Below are 19,863 nucleotides of genomic sequence, written 5' to 3'. Positions count from 1 at the left end.
AAGACCAAGGAACACACCAGGCAGGTCTGTAATACTGTTGTGGAGAAGTTTAAAGCCGGATTTGGATACAAAAAGATTTCCCAAGCTTCAAACATCCCAAGGAGCACTGTGCAAGCGATCATCTTGAAATGGAAGGAGTATCAGACCACTGCAAATCTACCAAGACCTGGCCGTCCCTCTAAACTTTCAGCTCAGACAAGGAGAAGACTGATCAGAGATGCAGCCAAGAGGCCCATGATCACTCTGGATGAACTGCAGAGAACTACAGCTGAGGTGGGAGAGTCTGTCCATAGGACAACAATCAGTCTTACACTGCACAAATCTGGCCTTTATGGAAGAGTGGCAAGAAGAAAGCCATTTCTCAAAGATATCCATAAAAAGTCTCGTCTAAAGTTTGCCACAAGCCACCTGGGAGACACCCCAAACATGTGGAAGAAGGTGCTCTGGTCAGATGAAACCAAAATCGAACTTTTTGGCCACAATGCAAAACGATATGTTTGGCGTAAAAGCAACACAGCTCATCACCCTCAACACACCATCCCCACTGTCAAACATGGTGGTGGCAGCATCATGGTTTGGGCCTGCTTTTCTTCAGCAGGGACAGGGAAGATGGTTAAAATTGAGGGGAAGATGGATGCAGCCAAATACAGGACCATTCTGGATGAAAACCTGTTGGAGTCTGCAAAAGACCTGAAACTGGGACGGAGATTTATCTTCCAACAAGACAATGATCCCAAACATACAGCAAAATCTACAAAGGAATGGTTCACAAATAAACGTATCCAGGTGTTTGAATGGCCAAGTCAAAGTCCAGACCTGAATCCAATTGAGAATCTGTGGAAAGAGCTGAAAACTGCTGTTCACAAACGCTCTCCATCCAACCTCACTAAACTCGAGCTGTTTTGCAAGGAAGAATGGGCAAGAATTTCAGTCTCTCGATGTGCAAAACTGATAGAGACATACCCCAAGCGACTTGCAGCTGTAATCGCAGCAAAAGGTGGCTCTACAAAGTATTAACGCAAGGGGGCCGAATAATTTTGCACGCCCCACTTTTCATTTTTTTATTAGTTAAAAAAGTTTCAAAAATCCAATAGATTTCGTTCCACTTCACAATTGTGTCCCACTTGTTGGTGATTCTTCACATAAAATAAAAAATTTATATCTTTATGTTTGAAGCCTGAAATGTGGCAAAAGGTTGAAAAGTTCAAGGGGGCCGAACACTTTCGCAAGGCACTGTATGTGGTGACTGTGTGTTTGGCACTAGGGAACGCAGTTAAAATCCAAAACAAATTGGTCTTTTCCCATGTTTAAACCGTACTGGCACTTAATAATGACCTTGAAAGGATCTGAGAATCCTGGATTCACCCCCTCTCTGTGTGGAAATTCGTTCTGCACACCAAAGAGACTTTCTGCCTCCACCACCATCATGTCAGACTGTCTCTGCCAACGCGCTGATGAAGCCCGAGGAAGACTACAGATGTCACTGAAAAGACCGTTGGGCCCTTCAGTTTGAAAGTCGACTGTCTCTTTCGATTTCCACTACATTAGGCGTTCTATAGGAATGATCTGAAAAAAGACAAAGCTTGCAGCGATGTTTCAGAATCTGTTTAGAACAGTTCAAGTTTCCCCACTAAACCTGTCAATGAAAACACTCTCCTATCCCAGTAAGAAGCATGTGAAATCAGATCCGATGGGAATGCAAACCTGTCAACAGCTTCCCTATGCCCAAGAGAATCTCCGATTCCTGTTAAAAACCAAGTTCTTGAAATTCGAATCCGATGGGAATTCGGGCCTGTCAACAGCGGCCGATGTGTGTGCAATCAGACAGGTACTGTGGGTCCCGTACCACCCAGCGGGTACCACCCGGCCAATACCGGGATCTGATCCCAAACAGATCGGGTGCCGCCAGCGCCCCCTGAACACCAGAGTCTGCAATTCCTGTCCAAAAAAAACCAACGCTCTTGAAATGGAATCCAATGGGAATTCGTAACCTGCCATTAGCATCCCATGAACGATTGTTCTGTTGCGAAAAATTTCTCGAAATTCAATCCAATGGGAATTTCATTTTTAAGACGAAGATCTCTCAAACAAGGCCACGGTGTGGATGAGTAAGAAACAGAAAGGCGTTGTTTGGTTTGAAATGTAAGGGAGTGTCCACAGACGGACACGCGGCTCACCGATGATGAAGTTCTCGGGATGCAGAAATGACAGACTCGCCTTTTGAAATTCAGTACTAATTCAATAGCTAATGCATATTGAAAGCCAAGTAGCCTCTTGTAGCGAAAAGGACGGATTTCTCTGAATTTCGCTTTCCAAACGCTCTGGACTCGGTCACATCAGCACAGACCGACCATTTTAGCAAAGTGTAATTAAATATCTTCATCGTTAAAGATTTAATGTCTTAACCTATCGGGGCTGAGCTAGCAACTCCTTGTAGGTTGGAAATGTAAAATGTTAAGCACAATGCAAGTTTCGTTTTGGGTAATTGAAATGTTAACACTTTAGATTATATAGTACCTTGTTATATAGTATGTTTTGCACTGATCATATTTTCTGCATAACAAAAATGTCATATAGAGGGACAACCTATATATACAGTAAACATACTCTGCGAAACCATATTTTTTCAAATGAATTACTTTAATAAAACTGTTAGCCCAATTTACAACACATACTGTATGCTAAGGTATTGTAAAAAAAGAAAAGATTTCTTTAAATGGTGTAAAACAATTGACACAGCCAAAGAAAGGTGAAAACAAAATTGTCATTTAGATTTAAAAGCTCAAGCGGAGCTTCTGCCTGAAGTTATTTGATAGAAACGAGCACGTGCTGTATATACATACTGCGTGAAACCAGGTTTTAAAAAAAAACTCATTGCACTCACTGTAAAGGGTAATACTATATAAAACCTCCCAGCCCAAAGTACAGTATAACACATATCCAAAGGGTTTCGAAATACTTAACGAAATAGTTGTGACAGACTTGTACCAGACTGAAGTTGCTGTGTCAGTAGTCAGGCCCCGAACTCCTCGGCTGGGACAAGCAGGCGTGTTTATCGGACTGCGAACAGACGCCGTCTCCTTCAGGCGACCGCTGGCTGAAATAAATCAACCGTCAGCCAAGAGGCCGCCTCGAACGCATGAGGTCCTGCCCCAGCAGCCGGTGGTCTCCTCGGCCTTTCCCGACCCCCCTGCCCCGCAGATGTCAGGCGAGACCCCGGCCGGAGGACGGGAGCGACAGACGGCGTTTCGCTGTTTCTCGGAAGCGGAGCAGAGAGAGAGAGAGAGATAGAGAGAGACGCGGAGACTTCGTGGAGGTGTCACCACTGGAGTCTCTTTCACCGGGCGGCGGGTTGACCTTGGACCGCCGAAGGACGGGCTGTCGGCTCTTGGTTTCGGGAGGAGGGGCGGAGACCGGGAGGAGCGAACTGGGAAGGCTGCGGTCGGACTGGGAGGAAGATCTTAGTGGTTCTTTTGGAGTCCACTGTAGAAGTCCTGGGCGCCGGCCCGGAGAGGCTGTAGAGGAGAAGGGAGTAGGGTTACACTGGCCGCGCAGGGGAGAAGGCTGGGATCCCCAAGAGTTAGGGGGGGTGACCCCAGACTGGGGTCAGCGCAGACCCCAGAGCTGCCCCTGTGCTTTAGCGGAGGTGGGGGGGTTTTCACATCAGATCGTTCCTCGCTCTCCAGACCCCCCTGGAAACGGGCCAGTTTGGAACGACCGGTTTTGCCGATCCTGGTCTCTGTAGCTTTAAACACGGCTCCTACAGTGTCCCGCCTTCACTTGACCGATTCCCCTACTGTCACGTTCCCCCAAACGTCTTCAAGCCCCAGCAGCAGCCCTCGATCGGGACCACCCAGATCCGACTCTGTATCGCCCGTCCATACGGGTCACTAGGTCCCCCCATCCAAGGGACAAGTGGGGTACACGGGGTACACAGAGCCCCACTTGAGGCGTCTGGAGAGGGAGTCGCTCCAGCAGGGCAGTGCCGGCACGATGCACGGTGTGACCCGACCCCTCCCCCAGGAAGTGATTTGCTAAATCGATCCTGCATTGACGCAGGTGCTGCAGCCCCCTTTGACAACCAAGCAAAGACGAAGAATATAGGTGGGACGGCCCGTCGTGAAAGTGCTGGTAATCGATTACAGTCACAGGTTACACGTGCAAGGGATGACCTTTTAAAACGAAGGAGAGGCTGGGGGGAAAGTTTAAGATCGAGCTGCAGTTATCTTTACGATGTGCACACAGTTACTAGGCGAAGTAGTTACTTAAAGCAATGTCTCCCATCTTATTAGAGCAATAAACTCATCCCTTCTGACAGGTACTCTGTAACTGATCATGCACTAAAACTTTCGTGAGCAGAGTGAAGACCGTTACCTCATAGTCGGGGTTGGGCACCGGTGGGGGGCGATCAGGACGCCCTGGGCGAGACGCTACAAGAAGAAAGGAGAAACAGACCAGTGACACACTGCTGATAGGGCCCTGGGGCAGATACAGGTCAGTGACACACTGCTGATAGGGCTCTGGGGCAGATACAGGCCAGTGACACACTGCTGATAGGGCTCTGGGGCAGATACAGGTCAATGACACACTGCTGATAGGGCTCTGGGGCAGATACAGGCCAGTGACACACTGCTGATAGGGCTCTGGGGCAGATACAGGCCAGTGACACACTGCTGATAGGGCTCTGGGGCAGATACAGGCCAGTGACACACTGCTGATAGGGCTCTGGGGCAGATACAGGCCAGTGACACACTGGTGATAGGGCTCTGGGGCAGATACAGGCCAGTGACACACTGCTGATAGGGCTCTGGGGCAGATACAGGCCAGTGACACACTGCTGATAGGGCTCTGGGGCAGATACAGGTTAGTGACACACTGGTGATAGGGTTCTGGGGCAGATACAGGTTAGTGACACCTTTTATAGGATTATAGTACAAACATGTCTTCAGGGAGAAAAATTAAAACTGTTTGGGGAAGTTAATAATTAACTGTTGATTTGTCTAAGTCTTTTGTCATCTAACATCATTAATACGCATTAAAATGTTGAATACGTGCTCATTATTGTATCCTTAGGAGACACCCTTTTCCAGGATAAATCAGAAACTACTGTATACTGTAAAGTAATACCGCAAGCACTGTAACATAGTGCTAGTACAGAACGTAACAGGAATAATAAAAATGAGATGAGACAGACAGTATCGCATGATAGAGTGTGGTGTGGAGAAGATGTTGGCAGGGTACAGTAAGGTTAGTTTTGTTGTGGTAGGAGTCTCTTCTCTTACCTGGGGCAAGAGGTGCTGACCCTGACTTCCTCTGGGCCCAGTAGTAGACGATGATGACCACTCCTCCCGTCACGAGGAGGTCCCCCAGTATCAGACCAGCCACCGTCTGAATCTCCAGCTCGTAGCAGTTCTCACACACTGCACACACACACACAGAGGGACAGTGAGACCCCGAGTCTCTATCACACACACACAGAGGGACAGTGAGACACCGAGTCTCTATCACACACTGCACACACACACACTGCACACACAGAGGGACAGTGAGACCCCGAGTGTCTATCACACACACACACACAGAGGGACAGTGAGACCCCGAGTGTCTATCACACACACACACACAGAGGGACAGTGAGACCCCTAATCTGTGCCTCTATCACACACACACACACACACACACACACACACACACACAGACACACAGAGAGGGACAGTGAGACCCCGAGAGTCTGTGTCTCTATCACACACACAGAGAGAGGGACAGTGTTACGTACAGGTTGCATCTCACTTTTTAACAATTATTATTAAAACATTTCCAACTCACCCTTTCCCTTGACATAAATATAGTAAGCACTTTTAGATTCTGGGATACAGGAATACAGCCCTTTGTCTTTGTCGGAGAAATTCTCAATCCTATAGTTTTGGTCTTTATTATCTTTTTTGTTGCCATCTTTTTTCCAGGTATAACTGTCTGGAGGGTCTGAATCTTCTGGACAGGACAGGGTGACTGAAGTTTTCCAGAACTCCACCAGCTCTGCACAGGAAAGAAGAAAGAAACCGGAACATGGTTTAATAATGATTTAATAATCATTAAATACTTGGCCAAATAAGCATGTAAAGTATCAGAGCTAATTTTGTTTTCTTTTATGCCTGACTTTTGCCTTATTTTAATTTTCTAGCTTATTTGACTATGACTGGAGAAAGAGTTGCTGTTTAAAGTGACAAAAATATCAGGGCAAGAGGCTCCCAACACAGATCGTGGGTTGTGTGGAGGCTGATAAGAGACAAGTCTCGGTTATTCTTTTTCCCTAGAAATGCTTTACAGAGCGTGAAGTGTTAGCATTCTGGCCAAGACCAAAGCTCTGCTTCAGCCAATTCAGGGTCACAGGGGGAGACAGAGCCTATCCCAGCATGCAACGGGCTCAAGGCAGAGTACACCATGGACAGGAGACCAGCCTAACGCAGGGCACACACAGACACACTCACTCACACCAGATGCCAATGAACCCACCAGCATGTCTTTAGACTGTGGGAGGAAACTGGAGCCCCCGGACGAAAACCCCTATGGACGCAGGGAGAACGTGCAAACTCCACCCAGACAGCGCCCCAGGGACTGAACCCAGGGCGCCAACGCTCCCTACTGAGCCAGTGTGCCACCCCAGCAGATACCAGTAAGTACTTTCCCTTAAGTTGAGGGCATGTCCTGAGTGCTGTTTCTCCGGAACACCAGACAGACACAAATGAGAAGTGTTTTCCCCCCTCTCATTTGTATTAACACAGGAAATTGTCTGGGGCTGACTTTGGAGACATGGCCATTCACAAGCCAGGAAAAATGCCAAACTGTTTGCAAGAAATAAAAAAAGTTTCATGTTCACTTTTCCTAGAAACCTTGAATATGAATATTACAGTCCCAGCTTTGTACAAATACAGTATATTTTTCAGTGGTGTCCCCACTGTCGGTGATATTTACATGCTTGCATATGATTGTCTCTAAAGACAGAACCGTGCTGACAGAAGCTGGTATTTCAGACCAGGTCAGAATCTGTTTCTGTCTTCAATCACCTGGACCAGACAGAGCTCCGTCAGGCTGGAGTGGAGGACACAGGGGGACACAGAGCACGAGAGACTGGCGTACGCCCTCAGAATGAACAGACTGTTAACTTCGCTACAGTTCTAAAAGGCACAATACATTCCTGTTGGCTTTTCGCAGGAGTAGACAGCAGGGACAACGCCACTGCAGTTGCATTTAAGAAAAAAGATTATTTACAATAATAGCCTCCAGCTGACCTATGACCCTGTGTTGGATTAAGTGGTTAGAAAATGGACGGGTGAATTATTTTACAGAATGATAAATGCAACGTGTGGTGCATTTATCACGCGGGCCCTGCTAGTGAAAACAATGAGCTGTTTTTAATGTTGGATGCATTGTTGTATGCAAAGAAACTCCAGGCCCACCGAGATATACCCGTTATTCCAACCGAGAACGCTTAATTTCGTAATTATTTGATTGGGCGAATTTTTCGCTCAAAATGTCTTTTCAAAATGAGTTTTTCAAGAAAGACAGAGTCGACCGGTCGTGGCCTAGCGGATCAAAGTTAGACGAAGATAGAAAAAGATATATATTGTGGTTGAAAAACAAATCCTAATTATTTTTTTCGAATTCTGTATTAATGGCATCTGGCTGCTTCCTCCTCAGCTGAGATGCCCTGAAATATTATTTCATTTTTCTTCCGTTTGATCGGATTTTCTGTGAAAACAGAATACAGCCCCCAAAAAAGATCTTCCGTACATATAAGTAAGCATATTAAAAATAGTCTCAAAATTTATTTTTTATAGAAACCATGTACATGCACATCTCTATGCCTAACATGTTGTATATATTTTAGAAATTAAATTGTGAAAAGATTGTTATATTTCAGGAGAATTGATAGGGATGCAAATGTATATATACTGTATTTTGTTTCTTAAAAGAAAAACACACTTTCTTTGCACACAACTGTCTGACCACACTAAAACAACAACAAAAAAAAACATTTAAGAAGCTGGAGCAGGACAGTGATTCCTAAAAATACCTAATTGTTCTTCCATGTGAGGAAACATGAGAATCCGTATCAACAGGGACCAGAGCTGGTTTGTAAAGACGCTCAAAAGATTTCTGTCTCTTATTTTTCTGTAGTTCTGATCACCTTACTAAATCGAAACTATTTCAAATTCTAGCAGCTCCGTCAGATCTGGTCACTGGAAGACGTTAAGCACAGGACAGCTCAGCAGCGTTCCTTGGTCATCCCAAAAATGGAAAATTAAAGTACTTTAAGAGGACTGAAAACACACCAGCACCATGAAACATGGTTCGGTAAAGCATATTGGTTAGAGTTCTCATCACAGCTATTTAAATATAAAAATGTTGGTATGTTAGTATAATGCCTTCAGAATTGACCTTGTCTTACGTTACAAGATTAAGACGCGGATTCAGAAGAAATAGCAGTACGCATATTATTTTCAGTGAGCTGACAAAAAAAAAACAGGCACAATACATCTGTCGATCGACCAGAACCTTAACAAATGAAACCGATAAGGAGTCTGGAGTCTAGAAGGTGTCCTAGAAGGTTGGACTCTAGACGGCCATGAAAAGGAAGACCACCTTTGTTAAAGAGCTGGGCTGCTGTATCGGACAGACTGTCAGATACTCCCCTGCACCCTTGCTGAGCTGCGCCCAGTGAGCTCAGCTGGGATACTCACTGGCATTCGCCAGAGCTCATCAGAGCTCCATGACTTTGACACTGTATCGGTAAGTAAGGTTGTGTAAGCACTCTAAAGAGATCCAACAAAATGGAGGCTCCATACCATCACCTGTGACTGTTTATCGAAAATATGAGGCTCTGTGTGTGGTATATGAGCATAATTTAATGCAACCCTGAAATGACAGTATTTTTTAAAAGTAAAGAAGAAGATTTGCGAATAAATTATTTGTGCTGTCATATTAAATCTCAATGTCACCATAAATCGATCAGGCTGTCAAAAAAAAGCAAACGACACCGCAGATCTAAGCAGAAGATCGAGAGGGATAGTCCTGACGGTCCCTCTTACCTTTACTCTGGCTCTGGGCGGCCATGAGGAGGAGGAAGGACAGACAGAAGATGGCTTTCTTGTTCATCCTGGGTTCTGGCCTCTTCCGCCGGCAGCCGTCTGTTGGTTCTTCACACCCTGAGGGGGTCAGAGATCGGGTCCGGAGCGGGTCAGAACCGGGAGGTTTTCTGGGCCGCGCTGGAGAAAGGCTTGAGCAGCCGAGCTGTGCTGCCGGAGGGAGGTTCGTCTCTGGCTTCGGGGCGAGGGCAGGAAGCGGTGGTGGCTGGGGGGGGTGGGGGTGGGGCGCGTCGCTCAGCGCCGCCACGAGATCGCAGTCTCGATTGTTCCTGAGGCGGCCTGCGACAATGCGCCCCGAGAGCTTATCAGCACGGGAACATCTCAGCTGTCTTCAGCTGCTGTCGTCGACACAGTGGGGGCCTTATTAAAAATAATGAGCGCGGCGCACTCAGATTAGCGCGCCAACCACCTCAAAGGCCATGCTCACGCACAATGGCGCCCAGAGTTACGAAACCTGGAAGTGGGTTTCACAAGCCCCCCGGCACACAAATGCACAAATACACACACACGCCGTCCCCAAGAGCACAAATAACCCCCCTTCTACACAAGCACCTGCAGCAGAGCCTTGCGTGGCGCAAAAGATGCTGTTGGGTTTTTGCCTGCTCCCTTTTGTGCCTGGCATTTTGTCATCTGCCCTCTTTGCTTCAGATGTCATTGTGGCAGGACAAGTCAGGGAAGCCTGATTTTATACAGCTGACCATTGCCCATTTAATCACTTTAAAACACGTTGATTCCTGTAGGCCTGCAATCACTGTAAATAGACACACTGGGTGAATATTAGTTAATTCAACTGATAATTAGTGAAGGGCTGAGAAGACACATTTATTACATGGGTGTGAGTACAGTGTGTGTGATCTATAAAGGTATATAAAGGTTTGGTATATAAGGGACCTCACGATATTAGCTGGGCTTGGACTAGCATGAATGAGTACTGAATTTGTCAAGTCATTGTGCATGTAACGCGCTGAGACCCGTGGAGATGTTCACAGAGGAAACAGGCTGGAGATTGTAGAAATAATGCAGATCTCTACCGAGCAGGAAGAAAAATGAATGCTTTGTGTGTGTGGCCGTGTTTTTCCCAGGAGCGCTGGGTGTGACAGTGTGATCTAGGACAGTGCGTGTGGGCGTGTGTGTACAGTATGGACAATGTACTGGGGTGTTACGTGTGTAAATGTTGTTGTGTGTACTGTAAGTGTCGTGAGGATGGTGTGTGTAGGTGTTGTATGTGTGTAAATGGTGTGAGAGTTGTGTGTTTGGCCAAAAGAAGGGTCTGTGCTACACTACATGACTATAACTGTGTCCCCTATGTGTACTTTGCAAATCAGTGATGCACAGAAATTTTCAGTTTAATACCTTTTAACTGGGATTCTGTTTCTCACTGTCTGTACCAAGAATAGCGAGATAACAGTTGGATTTGTAAACATTTTGAACTGTGATAATAAGAAATTATTTATGAAAGACAGTGCCCAGTCTGTCTGCCTTCTCAGCGTTGCTCATTTGGAATAAAGGGACCAGAACTTGGCAAGCCAACTCCAAGCCTCAAGTATAAGAAAAGGATTTAATTTTGGAAGCTCCTACTTACTTGACAACCGGTTGATTCACGGGAAAAACACAATACAGTTCTTAACGTTAACGGCAGACTCGGTTGGAACAGTCCTTCAGTCGACAGCAGAGTGTGGGCGTCTGTCGCCCTCCGGTGGCAGAGCCGTGGAATTGCAATCACAGAAAGCGCTGGGCTGGACAGTACTGGGCGCCTCCCGAACTTTAAGCCCACACAAGACTTCTGCTCCTTGATCAGTGATTCAGCCGAAAGAAAAAAACTCTCCCCTGAACATATTCACCGTACATTTACAAAGTTTTCTTGGCAGGAAGTGTGTAATGTCTGAAATGCACAGCGATTTGCCCTCATCGATCCTCTGATATGTCTCTGCTTCATTTACAGTCCCAGAAGATACAGTATCAACGGGATTGCTTTGCTCTGGGAAGGAGACAAGTTGTCCTGTCCTGCCTTGGTCTCTGCGGAAAAATAAATGTTCCGAGACCTCCTGCTTGCGTTGCAAACTATGTCGTAATGATTCAAAATTGGAATCCAGTTGCAGCTGGTAAACGCAATTTTGTGCTCCGAAAGGGCTACCCATCGGGCACTGAGAAAAGGAAGCGCAGAAAAGACGAGCAGGATAAGTGATCCATAAACAGGGACACGCCAAATCATTCACTGTAATAACGCATTTGTATTTCATTTGGTTTGGAGTCGGCCAGATCCATGTACCTACAAAACGGTAGACAAGCCGCATAGTCTATTTCAACACGGAGATGTTTCACTGGACGTTAACAGATTCGCGTTTCACTCATACTGTATTACTTGCCATGTTAAAATACGTAATCTTTGTCAAATGCGTGCCTCTTTTTCTTGTTTGTAAGTGATTTATTATGTGTTCTTCAAAGCTGGTTAATACAAGTTTTCTGGTTATATAATTCATGTGCTCAATTGTTCTACATACAGTAGTGAAACACGTTTGGGGTGGGAGCTGGGAGTAGTCACGTACAGTATCCACAAAGTGTGCAATGGAGGGGACTCTTTCTCGTATCTCTGTCCTTAACGGTCCTGCACAGATCTTTAATGGGTCAGAAGTGAGGCTTTTCCGTGTCCAGCCCTGCACCGCGCCAGTTTGCCAAAATCCCCCCCAAGAGGGAGTGCTGTGAAAACATCAAAATCAGTAGCAAGGACGCAAAAGTATAGACACTTATTTACGGGAGCTTATTTGGCGTTCAATCGACACTCTTCCAATATACGAGATTCCTGCAAACACTATCAGCAACATCTCTCTTCATAAATGCATTACTCTGCTACTGTAGCTACTGCTTGCGTGCCGTCCTGCAGTCGTTTTTCATTTTGTTTGGGATTCCCGTATCTCTTTGCATTCGCGTCTGTTTTTTCTCCCTTTAAATGACACGTTTCCCGCGTTTTGCTCTGTAACTCCAAAGTCTAATGTATTTGAAATAAGCCGAGGCTAAAAGCTCTTGAGATTTCGGCGATCGGTCACCAATAACAGTAAATCTACAGTCCTACTGGCCAAGTATTGTGTTCGGTGTTCAAAGCTTTGGTACAGACCAACAGTATGTACAGGACATGTTTCTTCAGTTTCACATGAGGACTACACCACTTGTAACACTTGTACACTTGTGTCGTTTCTGCTTTTCTCAAAATGGTGAAAAAGACGCGTTTAACACAGGAATGCACATTTTTTTCTGCTTCATGTACACCAAAGACAGTACAACAGCACATTTAGACTAATTAATCTGCACAAAGACAATGCTACCTTGCACATACTGTATATTGCAAGATAGTAATACAGTATATTAGTTCACGAAGTAATTATCACGTCTTAACATAATGTTTTCTCTTTTAAAAGCAAAACATATCTCATTTAAACGCATTTTTTTTTCTCCGTGGCGCTCATAACCTTCCGTTCAAAACTGAAAGCAGAATTGTAATTTTTTTATTAGTCTTGGGTCTCTATACACATTCCACCCATTTTTGAGGATGCACAATTTTGTTTTTTTTTTGGTCAGAGATATAACATTATCCCGTCCCAGATTTCTTTTCTTCCCGAGGCGTGTTTTAGGGAGACTTTGAATGGAGTTCGTAACGAAAGTTCGGGAAGGACGGTGACAAGCGAAATCAATCAGACTCAGATGTCGGTAATTGGCAATCACAGCTGACGTCATTTCCTCTCCTGAGCACTAGAATACCGTATAAATACCGTACGTGACCCCTCCCCCTTTCTCTTTCTCCCCTCACATACTGTATGTCTGGTCACTCTTGAATGCGGTGAAACTCTCAGCCGGGGCTGGGTGTCAGTTTTTGTGATCACGCCTCAAGCCCACCCGTGGTCTGTAATGGGGAGCCCGTTGCAGGCGGCTTCAAGTCTGGAAGCTTTTTACGAGCAGCGTGGCGGTTTCGCCCGTGAGCCCAGCCCAGACGAGGAAAGAGTACGGATTTCTCGCCGTTATTTGAAGCGGGCTGAGAGAACGAGAGGCTGGCGATAACTGCGCCCACGGGCCCCGTGGCAGTGTCGGGGTCCGAGTCTCTCTCGAAGACGGGTAAGACTTCCATTGCATGATTGCCGGGGTTAAACTTTAATGTTTCACTGGGTACTCATTAAGTAGCATTCCAGTTCAGCATAATTCAGTGTTGGATTTCAAGAAGGTGGTGAAGTTAGGTAGCCTAGATTCTGGATGTCACCTTCTGCTTCCTTGTTAAACCGAGCCTCAAAAGAAATTAATACAGGTGCTAATAGTTATTCCTTCATGATGTGCAATACTGTGTCTCCTCTGTGGAGGTTACGGAGGTGAAATTTATCCATGATGTGCAATGCTGTCTCCTCTTGAGGCTGTAGAGACTGTCCTCTGTGATGTGCCAATTCTTTTCTGCTAAGTAGCTTTGTGGAAGGCTGATGGGCTACAACCCAAGTGCACTGGGTGGGTGCTGTCTGGATAGGGGGTAGGGGACTGGCTGCCCGGATTGCAGCAGGAGTGCTGGGTGAAGGCAGTGGGACCAGAGAAAATCCACTGAGTTGGAGAGTAAACGTGGGGACAGACAGATTGACTGGAGTGGCAGGTGGATTGCATGAGTGGGTGTCTGATTGAATGGCCAAGCAGCCTGGCCTTGGTCACACGTTTGCTCACAGCGAGGGGGAATCTGTGCGCTGCTTCCAGCCCGGGTATAACAGTCTGCCCTCAAGAGGAGGGAGAGGACACTTATCCCTGATGCGCAGTGCACTGCTGTCTCTCCTGGGGATTATAGAGATGTTCCTCAATGATGTGCAACTCTCCTCTCTCCTCTCTCCTCTGTCCTCCCGCACAGGATGCCAGTCCATTGCAGGGCACATGCAGACGCACACTCGCGCCAGCAGGGTCAATTTCCACAGGAGCCTATGAACTCATCAGCATGTCGTTGGACAGTGGGAGGAGCACCTGGTGGACACCCATGTGTGCACAGGGAGAACATGCAAACTCCACACAGACAGTACCCCAGGAGTGGATCACAGGGCTCCAGCACTGCGAGGCAGCGGTTCTGACCACTAAGACAGTGTACTGCTTGTATTTATTTAAGTGCAATGAGTTCCAATGGTTTTTATTGTGGAACAGTTTATTTGAGCACATTTTAATGAGTTTTTTTTTTTGTAGACTGGGGTGCATGCAGTGTCCGTTCACTGGAGTTCCCAACCCCATGTCCAGAAGACAGCAGGAAAACTGAGACGTCAAGGGTGAGCAGAAGTGAGCAGAAGTGGCCGGCCAGCCTCATCTGCTGCGGAAGGCCAGGATCCGACGGCTCATCTAAAGCGGAACTGCAGTCCCAATTTCTCAGACCGGTTATCGAATCCCGGTAACAAATTCATGGACGTTGTACAACGCAATTCCAGACGAAGCGCAAAACCGTGGACTTTATAAAAGTACTGCAAGTTGCTGTTTTGTTGCCAACTCGCATTTCCATGGATTTTGACGTGTGGCCCTTCCTGATGAATGTCATGGGGTGGACTGGCGAACAAGTACAGGTTGTGCGGCAGACATTTCACCGCAGGAATGTTCCAGTGTGATCTGCAGGCAGAGTTAACGCAAGTAGTATTTGTAAGCAAAACTGTCTTGGAAGCAAGAGCAATGTTTCTACTGGATTAAAAGAGATGGCTTCACAAGCCTCCTTGTTTACAGTGGGATAAGACCACTGTCACTGGTAGTTTGTTTTTTTTGCCTCATTTTGAATTGCGGGACATGGCACTGCGCATACCTGGAAATTGTGATGTAAAACCTGTAATTTACAGGTTACTGTGGCCTATCATTGTGGTTTGAAATGCGCTTGGCAGTGCTGATTGTTTCTATCCCAGCAATGTGAAAGTAGTGTTGCAGTTTCCCTTTAACGGAAGCCATGAGCAAGGAAATCTGTCTTGAACAATGGAAAATGACATTGGGGACACTCGGGGCACCCCCAACTGCAAGGGGTCAGGTACACTCGGAGGGGCGGAAGGATTTTTATGTTTACGATTTGGGATTTTGGAGGTTGGAAGTATATTCTTCTAGAGGGGTGGGGAAAAAGATGGTTAACTTGTAATGACTTTACAAGTCTTGGAATAAAGAGATCACTTCTTTTTGGGAAGCAGCTGTGAGGATGTTGATGGAATGTAACTTTCTGCCGGAACTGATTTCTAGATGGTAGGAATATTGAGCTGGTGGTCCTTCTAGTACAATCCCCTGAGACATCCAGCTCCTCATTTCTGTAAATGAGCTTTTATTAATTAACCAGGAGCTTATCATGTAGTGAGGTGGTTTAGCCCAATTTTCATGTAATAGTTCATTCTGTCACAAGTCAAGTAAAATCTGAAAACTGTCAAACGTTTCCACCCACCCCCCCCCCCCATCATAAAAGGTATTGTCATATTGAGGGTTTTTTGTTTAATGGCTAGAGAATGATTGTATTGGTGTGGGGGGGAACAGTCTCATCTGAGCTTCTCCTAGAGCTGGGTGCGATCTCACCGTGACAATGGTCTCTCAAGGTGCCGATGTCCTGAGGCGGTTGTACAGTCTCTTTCAGTTTCAGGTATTTGACCTTTTAGATAAGATGTTAACGTAGAGGCCTGGAGTCGAGGTCCACTCCTAAAATATCCCAATACCTACAACTAACAAGGACAGGGCAGCTGTCAGACCTAATGACCAGAAATGGCAAAGCTTAAGAAAGCTGAATTCCGATCCAAAAGCAGTATCCTTATTTTCTGTATAGAAAATTTTATTTAAGTACCATTCATGCCAAAATATTAACCTTCCTTTACAGAACAGCTGCTAACTAAGAACTGCCCCCCAGGTGTGGGGAGCTGATGTGCTTTTCTAACAGTACGGACACTGTAAGCTGTCCCCTGAGGGCTACGCAGAGTAGTTGTACAACTATATACGTTGCAGTGCAAGGCAATACACAAGAACATTCCTATTAATTGGTGACCATAATGGATTGGACTGGGCCACCACACTGACGCAGTGGTTGGCATTGCTGCCTCGTATGGGTGGGGCCCTGGGTTCAAATCCCAGACTTGGGATGCTGTCTGGGTGGAGTCTGCGTGTTCCCTGGGAGCTTCGGTTTCCTCCCACCATCGAAGGGGGGAAAAAACATGCTGGTAGGTTAATTGGCTTCTGGGAAAAATTAGCCCGAGGTAGGGGTGCGCTCCCTGTGATGGGCAGGTGTCCCATCCCAGGTGTACCCGCCTTCTGCCCATTGCATACTGGGATAGGCTCCAGCTCCTGCCTGATGCTCTGAATGGGAAGAAGCTGTTGGGGAAAATGGATGGATGGGTTGTCTTGTGGAGAGAAGAGAGCTGCGTGAAGCTGTTTAATAAGCCGATGTGCTTTCATGTCCTCCTTGGTCCCACTTGTGTTCTATACTGCCGTCTATATCGCTCTCTAACTTTTTGTGACGGTGGTAAATGATCCGTCTTTTGCAATCGGCCCTCCTGCCTTCAAGCCACCAGCTACGTGAACTCCTTCGCCGTGTTCAGGCTGTAATTCCTCCTCCGAGCACCAGGTGGCGCTAGTCATCGTCCAGGCAGCAGATGCCCTGACTGCAGGCCTCGCACAGCGACTTCTGGTGAGGCCTGGTCCGGACCGCGTCGGAGCCGGCCGAGCCGCCGTCCTCGTCCTCGTCGCCGCTGTCGTCCCCGTAGCAGTTCTTCTTGATCTTGCCCAGGAGCCGCAGGAGCGTCTCCTCCACCTCGCCGGCGGAGAAGCCCGGCAGCGTGTAGTTGCCGTGGCAGCGGTTGCAGGCCTGGCCGAAGGGGCGCATGACGACCGTCCCGCGGTGGTCCCCGCCCCCCCGCAGCCGGTAGTGGAAGAGGAGCACCACCCGCGCGGACGGCCAGGTGCGGGAGCACTCGGAGCACTCGAACCTGAGGAAGAGGAAGAGGGGGTCGGCCCGGGTCGGTTCGAGTACATCGCACTTCTAAGGGTATTGTTCTTGGGGGTTCAGAATCCAAACGAAGTTCGTATAATGGTAAATGTCATTCTCATGTTGGCAAAGTTTTACATATAATAATAATAATAATAATAATAATAAACACCTCACACTTCTAGAGCTCTTTTCTGGACACTCCACTCAAAGCTCTTTACAGGTCATGGGGATCCCCTCCACCCCCACCAGTGTGCAGCCCCACCTGGATGATGCTCCAGTCCTCTCCCCACACACCAGCTCTCAGTGGGGAGGAGAGCAGAGTGATGAAGCCAGTTCAGAGATGGGGATTATTAGGAGGCCATGACTGGGAAAGGCCAGGGGGAAATTTGGCCAAAGTACCAGGGTAACACCCCTACTCTTTTCAAGAAACACCCTGGGACTTTTAATGACCACAGAGAGTCAGGACCTCGGTTTTACGTCTCATCAGAAGGACGGCGCCTGTTTACAGTGTAGTGTCCCTGTCACTATACTGGGGCATTAGGACCCACATAGACCACAGGGTGAGCGCCCTCTACTGGCCACACTAACACCTCTTCCAGCACCAGCCTCAGCTTTCCCAGGAGTCTCTCATCCAGATACTGACCAGGCTCACACCTGCTTAGCTTTAGTGTGTAGTTAAAAAAAACACTCCTGTGTGCTTTAAAGAATTTGTAACTCATTTAAGCTTTACTCAAATATATGAAACAAAATAAGCTGGGTGAGATGGTCTACAAAAATCTTTTGGCATATAAACTTATTTTTTTCCTGTTACCTTTTTTCTGTCCTGTTGTGATATTTGTATGTGTATTATACCCCTGTTTGTTGTATTTTCTCTTTTTGTATTGGAGGGGGGAGAAAGAAGCTGCACTTCAGGAAGCCGCAACTGAAGACTCAGACAGGAAGTGGTGATGAGTCGATTGTGAACACTTCCTTGTTTCTACCCAGGAACTCATCACATGACTAGGGTGACCAAAGCTTCCCATCAGGCCCCGGTACTCACTGGCCGTGGGCGCAGGGGCAGTAGACTTTCCAGCCCCGCCGCCTCTCCTCCTTGCTGAGCTGCTGCTGGAGGCCGTAGTTGAACTGGAAACTCCAGCTGTCATTGTAGTCCAGCTCCTGGTCCACCAGGTCCTGGAAGGTCTCCATCCAGAGAGAGGGGCTCCAGTCTGAGAGGGGGTCAGAACAGGGGAAGAGGTGTAAAAAGGAGACGGCAATGCTCTTACGGTTTGGGGTGAGAGAGAATCGGCACTGATGAGTGCATTTCAAACCACAATGCAACTAAAATGTTCACAGTAAACTTGTAAAACCTCCGATTTGCAGCACGAAACAGAATTTTGAGGTATGCACAGCTCCATGGTCTGATTCAGAACAGGGCAACAGAAGCTGCCCTATAACACCGTAAACAAGCAGACTTGTGAATACATCTCTTTTAATCCGGTAGAAGTGTTGCTCTCCAGTCGAGACGGTTTTGCAGACAAATACTACTTACTTGTTAGCTCTACGTACAGATCACGCTGGAAATGTCTGCTGCAGAACTTGTACTTATTTGCCCACCCATCACGTTGCATGACTCATAATGGTGACTAGTGAGCAGGAAGGGCACATGGCAGTTCTCAGAAACTCTCGTGCTCTCGCACGGGGTGAGACCAGGGTTTTGCGACTTGCAGCATACCACGAAGTTCACGATTTTGTGCTTAATTCAGAGTTTGTCAAATTTTTCTATACCGTCCATGATTTTATTTTGGCACCGAGATTTTGATAACCGGTTTGAGAAATTGGGAGTTCCCCTTTCACAGGAGGCGAGCGTTCTTATTCTTATGCTGCGGTTTGACTCTTCTGATTTATCTGGGATGTGATGGAGGAGAGTGGGATCTCATTAATTATTAAAGAGATCCTTCCACAGGTAAGTAAGTAGAAAGGAGTCCAGGCTTAGCGTTACAATACGATAAAGAGAACTGGTGCTCTTCCCTTGTGAACCACAGTTTCCAAGTCGTCTTCCCAGTAGGGTAACCGAAGACACTGTGCAGTAGGAGTTAAACTGAGATCCTGACTACTTGGTCATTATAGATCCAATGGTTAAAGTCCATTTTGGACAAAACGTCCCCCCCCCCCCCTTGATTAAATCAGTAAAGTAATTTCTTACTTCTCCACTTGATCTGCTGGCCAGATGAGCTGTTGGCCCACGGGATACTAAATTCGTGCTTTTAAGATCGTTTTTGTGATTAAAATGTACTTTTAACAAACGCACAGAATTGCGATGAGCATTATTTAAAACCTCCGTGTACAGCCAACCCTTTAAACTGATCTTCTCCTAAAGATTTGAAAATAAATGACCACATACAGTAGTGTACCCAGTGTTTCATGATCGTAAAATGTTATCAAAACATCGTACTATAGAAATCAGGAGTTTGAGGTGATACTGGATTGAGTCCCTTTAAACCGCTGTAACAAAAACACCTGTTTTCGGCTCTGTAGGTACTTTTTCCCCTTCTTGAACAATGACGGATTTGATTAATTAGTCCCCAACGCATTCCTCTCACCCGATACTGTATTTCGAGTAACGTACCTGAGCTCATGGTCCCTGATGCTCTTTGAGTGGAAAGGTGTTCCTCTGATGATGAAGAAAACAATCCTGGGAACTGTTTAGAAATGGATGCCAGGCTTAAATAAACACCCTGCGTCTGAACTACGCACCTCCTATTTCCCTACATAAGGAGACTGGAAACTGAAAGCAACGCGGTGAGTTTC

General features: G+C 46.6%; 2 protein-coding genes and 1 long non-coding RNA gene across 3 annotated transcripts; 1 reads left to right on the top strand and 2 right to left on the bottom strand.

The window, feature by feature from the left end:
- Positions 1 to 2,621: 2,621 nt before the first annotated feature.
- On the bottom strand, positions 2,622 to 9,467 carry LOC102693394 (T-cell surface glycoprotein CD3 epsilon chain-like). Its single transcript, XM_015337623.2, has 5 exons — positions 9,090 to 9,467; positions 5,827 to 6,036; positions 5,283 to 5,420; positions 4,375 to 4,430; positions 2,622 to 3,515 (listed from the first exon to the last, which is right to left on the bottom strand). Exons 1-5 carry the CDS (start codon positions 9,154 to 9,156, stop codon positions 3,462 to 3,464), a joined length of 525 nt encoding a protein of 174 aa, XP_015193109.2. The 5' UTR covers positions 9,157 to 9,467; the 3' UTR covers positions 2,622 to 3,461.
- Positions 9,468 to 12,960: 3,493 nt separating this feature from the next.
- LOC138224757 (uncharacterized) lies at positions 12,961 to 15,310 on the top strand. The gene is made up of 3 exons (XR_011183186.1): positions 12,961 to 13,250; positions 14,014 to 14,240; positions 14,337 to 15,310. It is a non-coding gene; the product is annotated as an uncharacterized lncRNA (long non-coding RNA).
- A 596-nt stretch (positions 15,311 to 15,906) lies between these two features.
- On the bottom strand, positions 15,907 to 19,826 carry LOC102693591 (receptor-transporting protein 4-like). The gene is made up of 3 exons (XM_006642332.3): positions 19,682 to 19,826; positions 18,116 to 18,281; positions 15,907 to 17,074 (listed from the first exon to the last, which is right to left on the bottom strand). Exons 1-3 carry the CDS (start codon positions 19,689 to 19,691, stop codon positions 16,720 to 16,722), a joined length of 531 nt encoding a protein of 176 aa, XP_006642395.2. The 5' UTR covers positions 19,692 to 19,826; the 3' UTR covers positions 15,907 to 16,719.
- Between the last annotated feature and the right edge of the window lie 37 nt (positions 19,827 to 19,863).

Source organism: Lepisosteus oculatus, chromosome 23 (assembly GCF_040954835.1).
Source record: "Lepisosteus oculatus isolate fLepOcu1 chromosome 23, fLepOcu1.hap2, whole genome shotgun sequence".
NCBI lineage: Eukaryota > Metazoa > Chordata > Actinopteri > Semionotiformes > Lepisosteidae > Lepisosteus > Lepisosteus oculatus.
The sequence above is the reverse complement of the archived record's forward strand: the minus strand, read 5'-3'. Positions and strand labels throughout refer to the sequence as shown.

Excerpts from the sequence above, each read along its gene's own strand:
- LOC102693394 (XM_015337623.2), bottom strand. The coding sequence starts at position 9,156 with ATGAACAAGAAAGCCATCTTCTGTCTGTCCTTCCTCCTCCTCATGGCC. Across the intron at positions 5,421-5,826 it reads TATTTATGTCAAGGGAAAGG|TGTGTGAGAACTGCTACGAG; the intron begins GTGAGTTGGAAA and ends GTGTGTGTGCAG. Across the intron at positions 3,516-4,374 it reads TGCCCAACCCCGACTATGAG|CCTCTCCGGGCCGGCGCCCA; the intron begins GTAACGGTCTTC and ends TCTCCTCTACAG.
- LOC102693591 (XM_006642332.3), bottom strand. Across the intron at positions 17,075-18,115 it reads TGCCCCTGCGCCCACGGCCA|GTTCGAGTGCTCCGAGTGCT; the intron begins GTGAGTACCGGG and ends CCTCTTCCTCAG.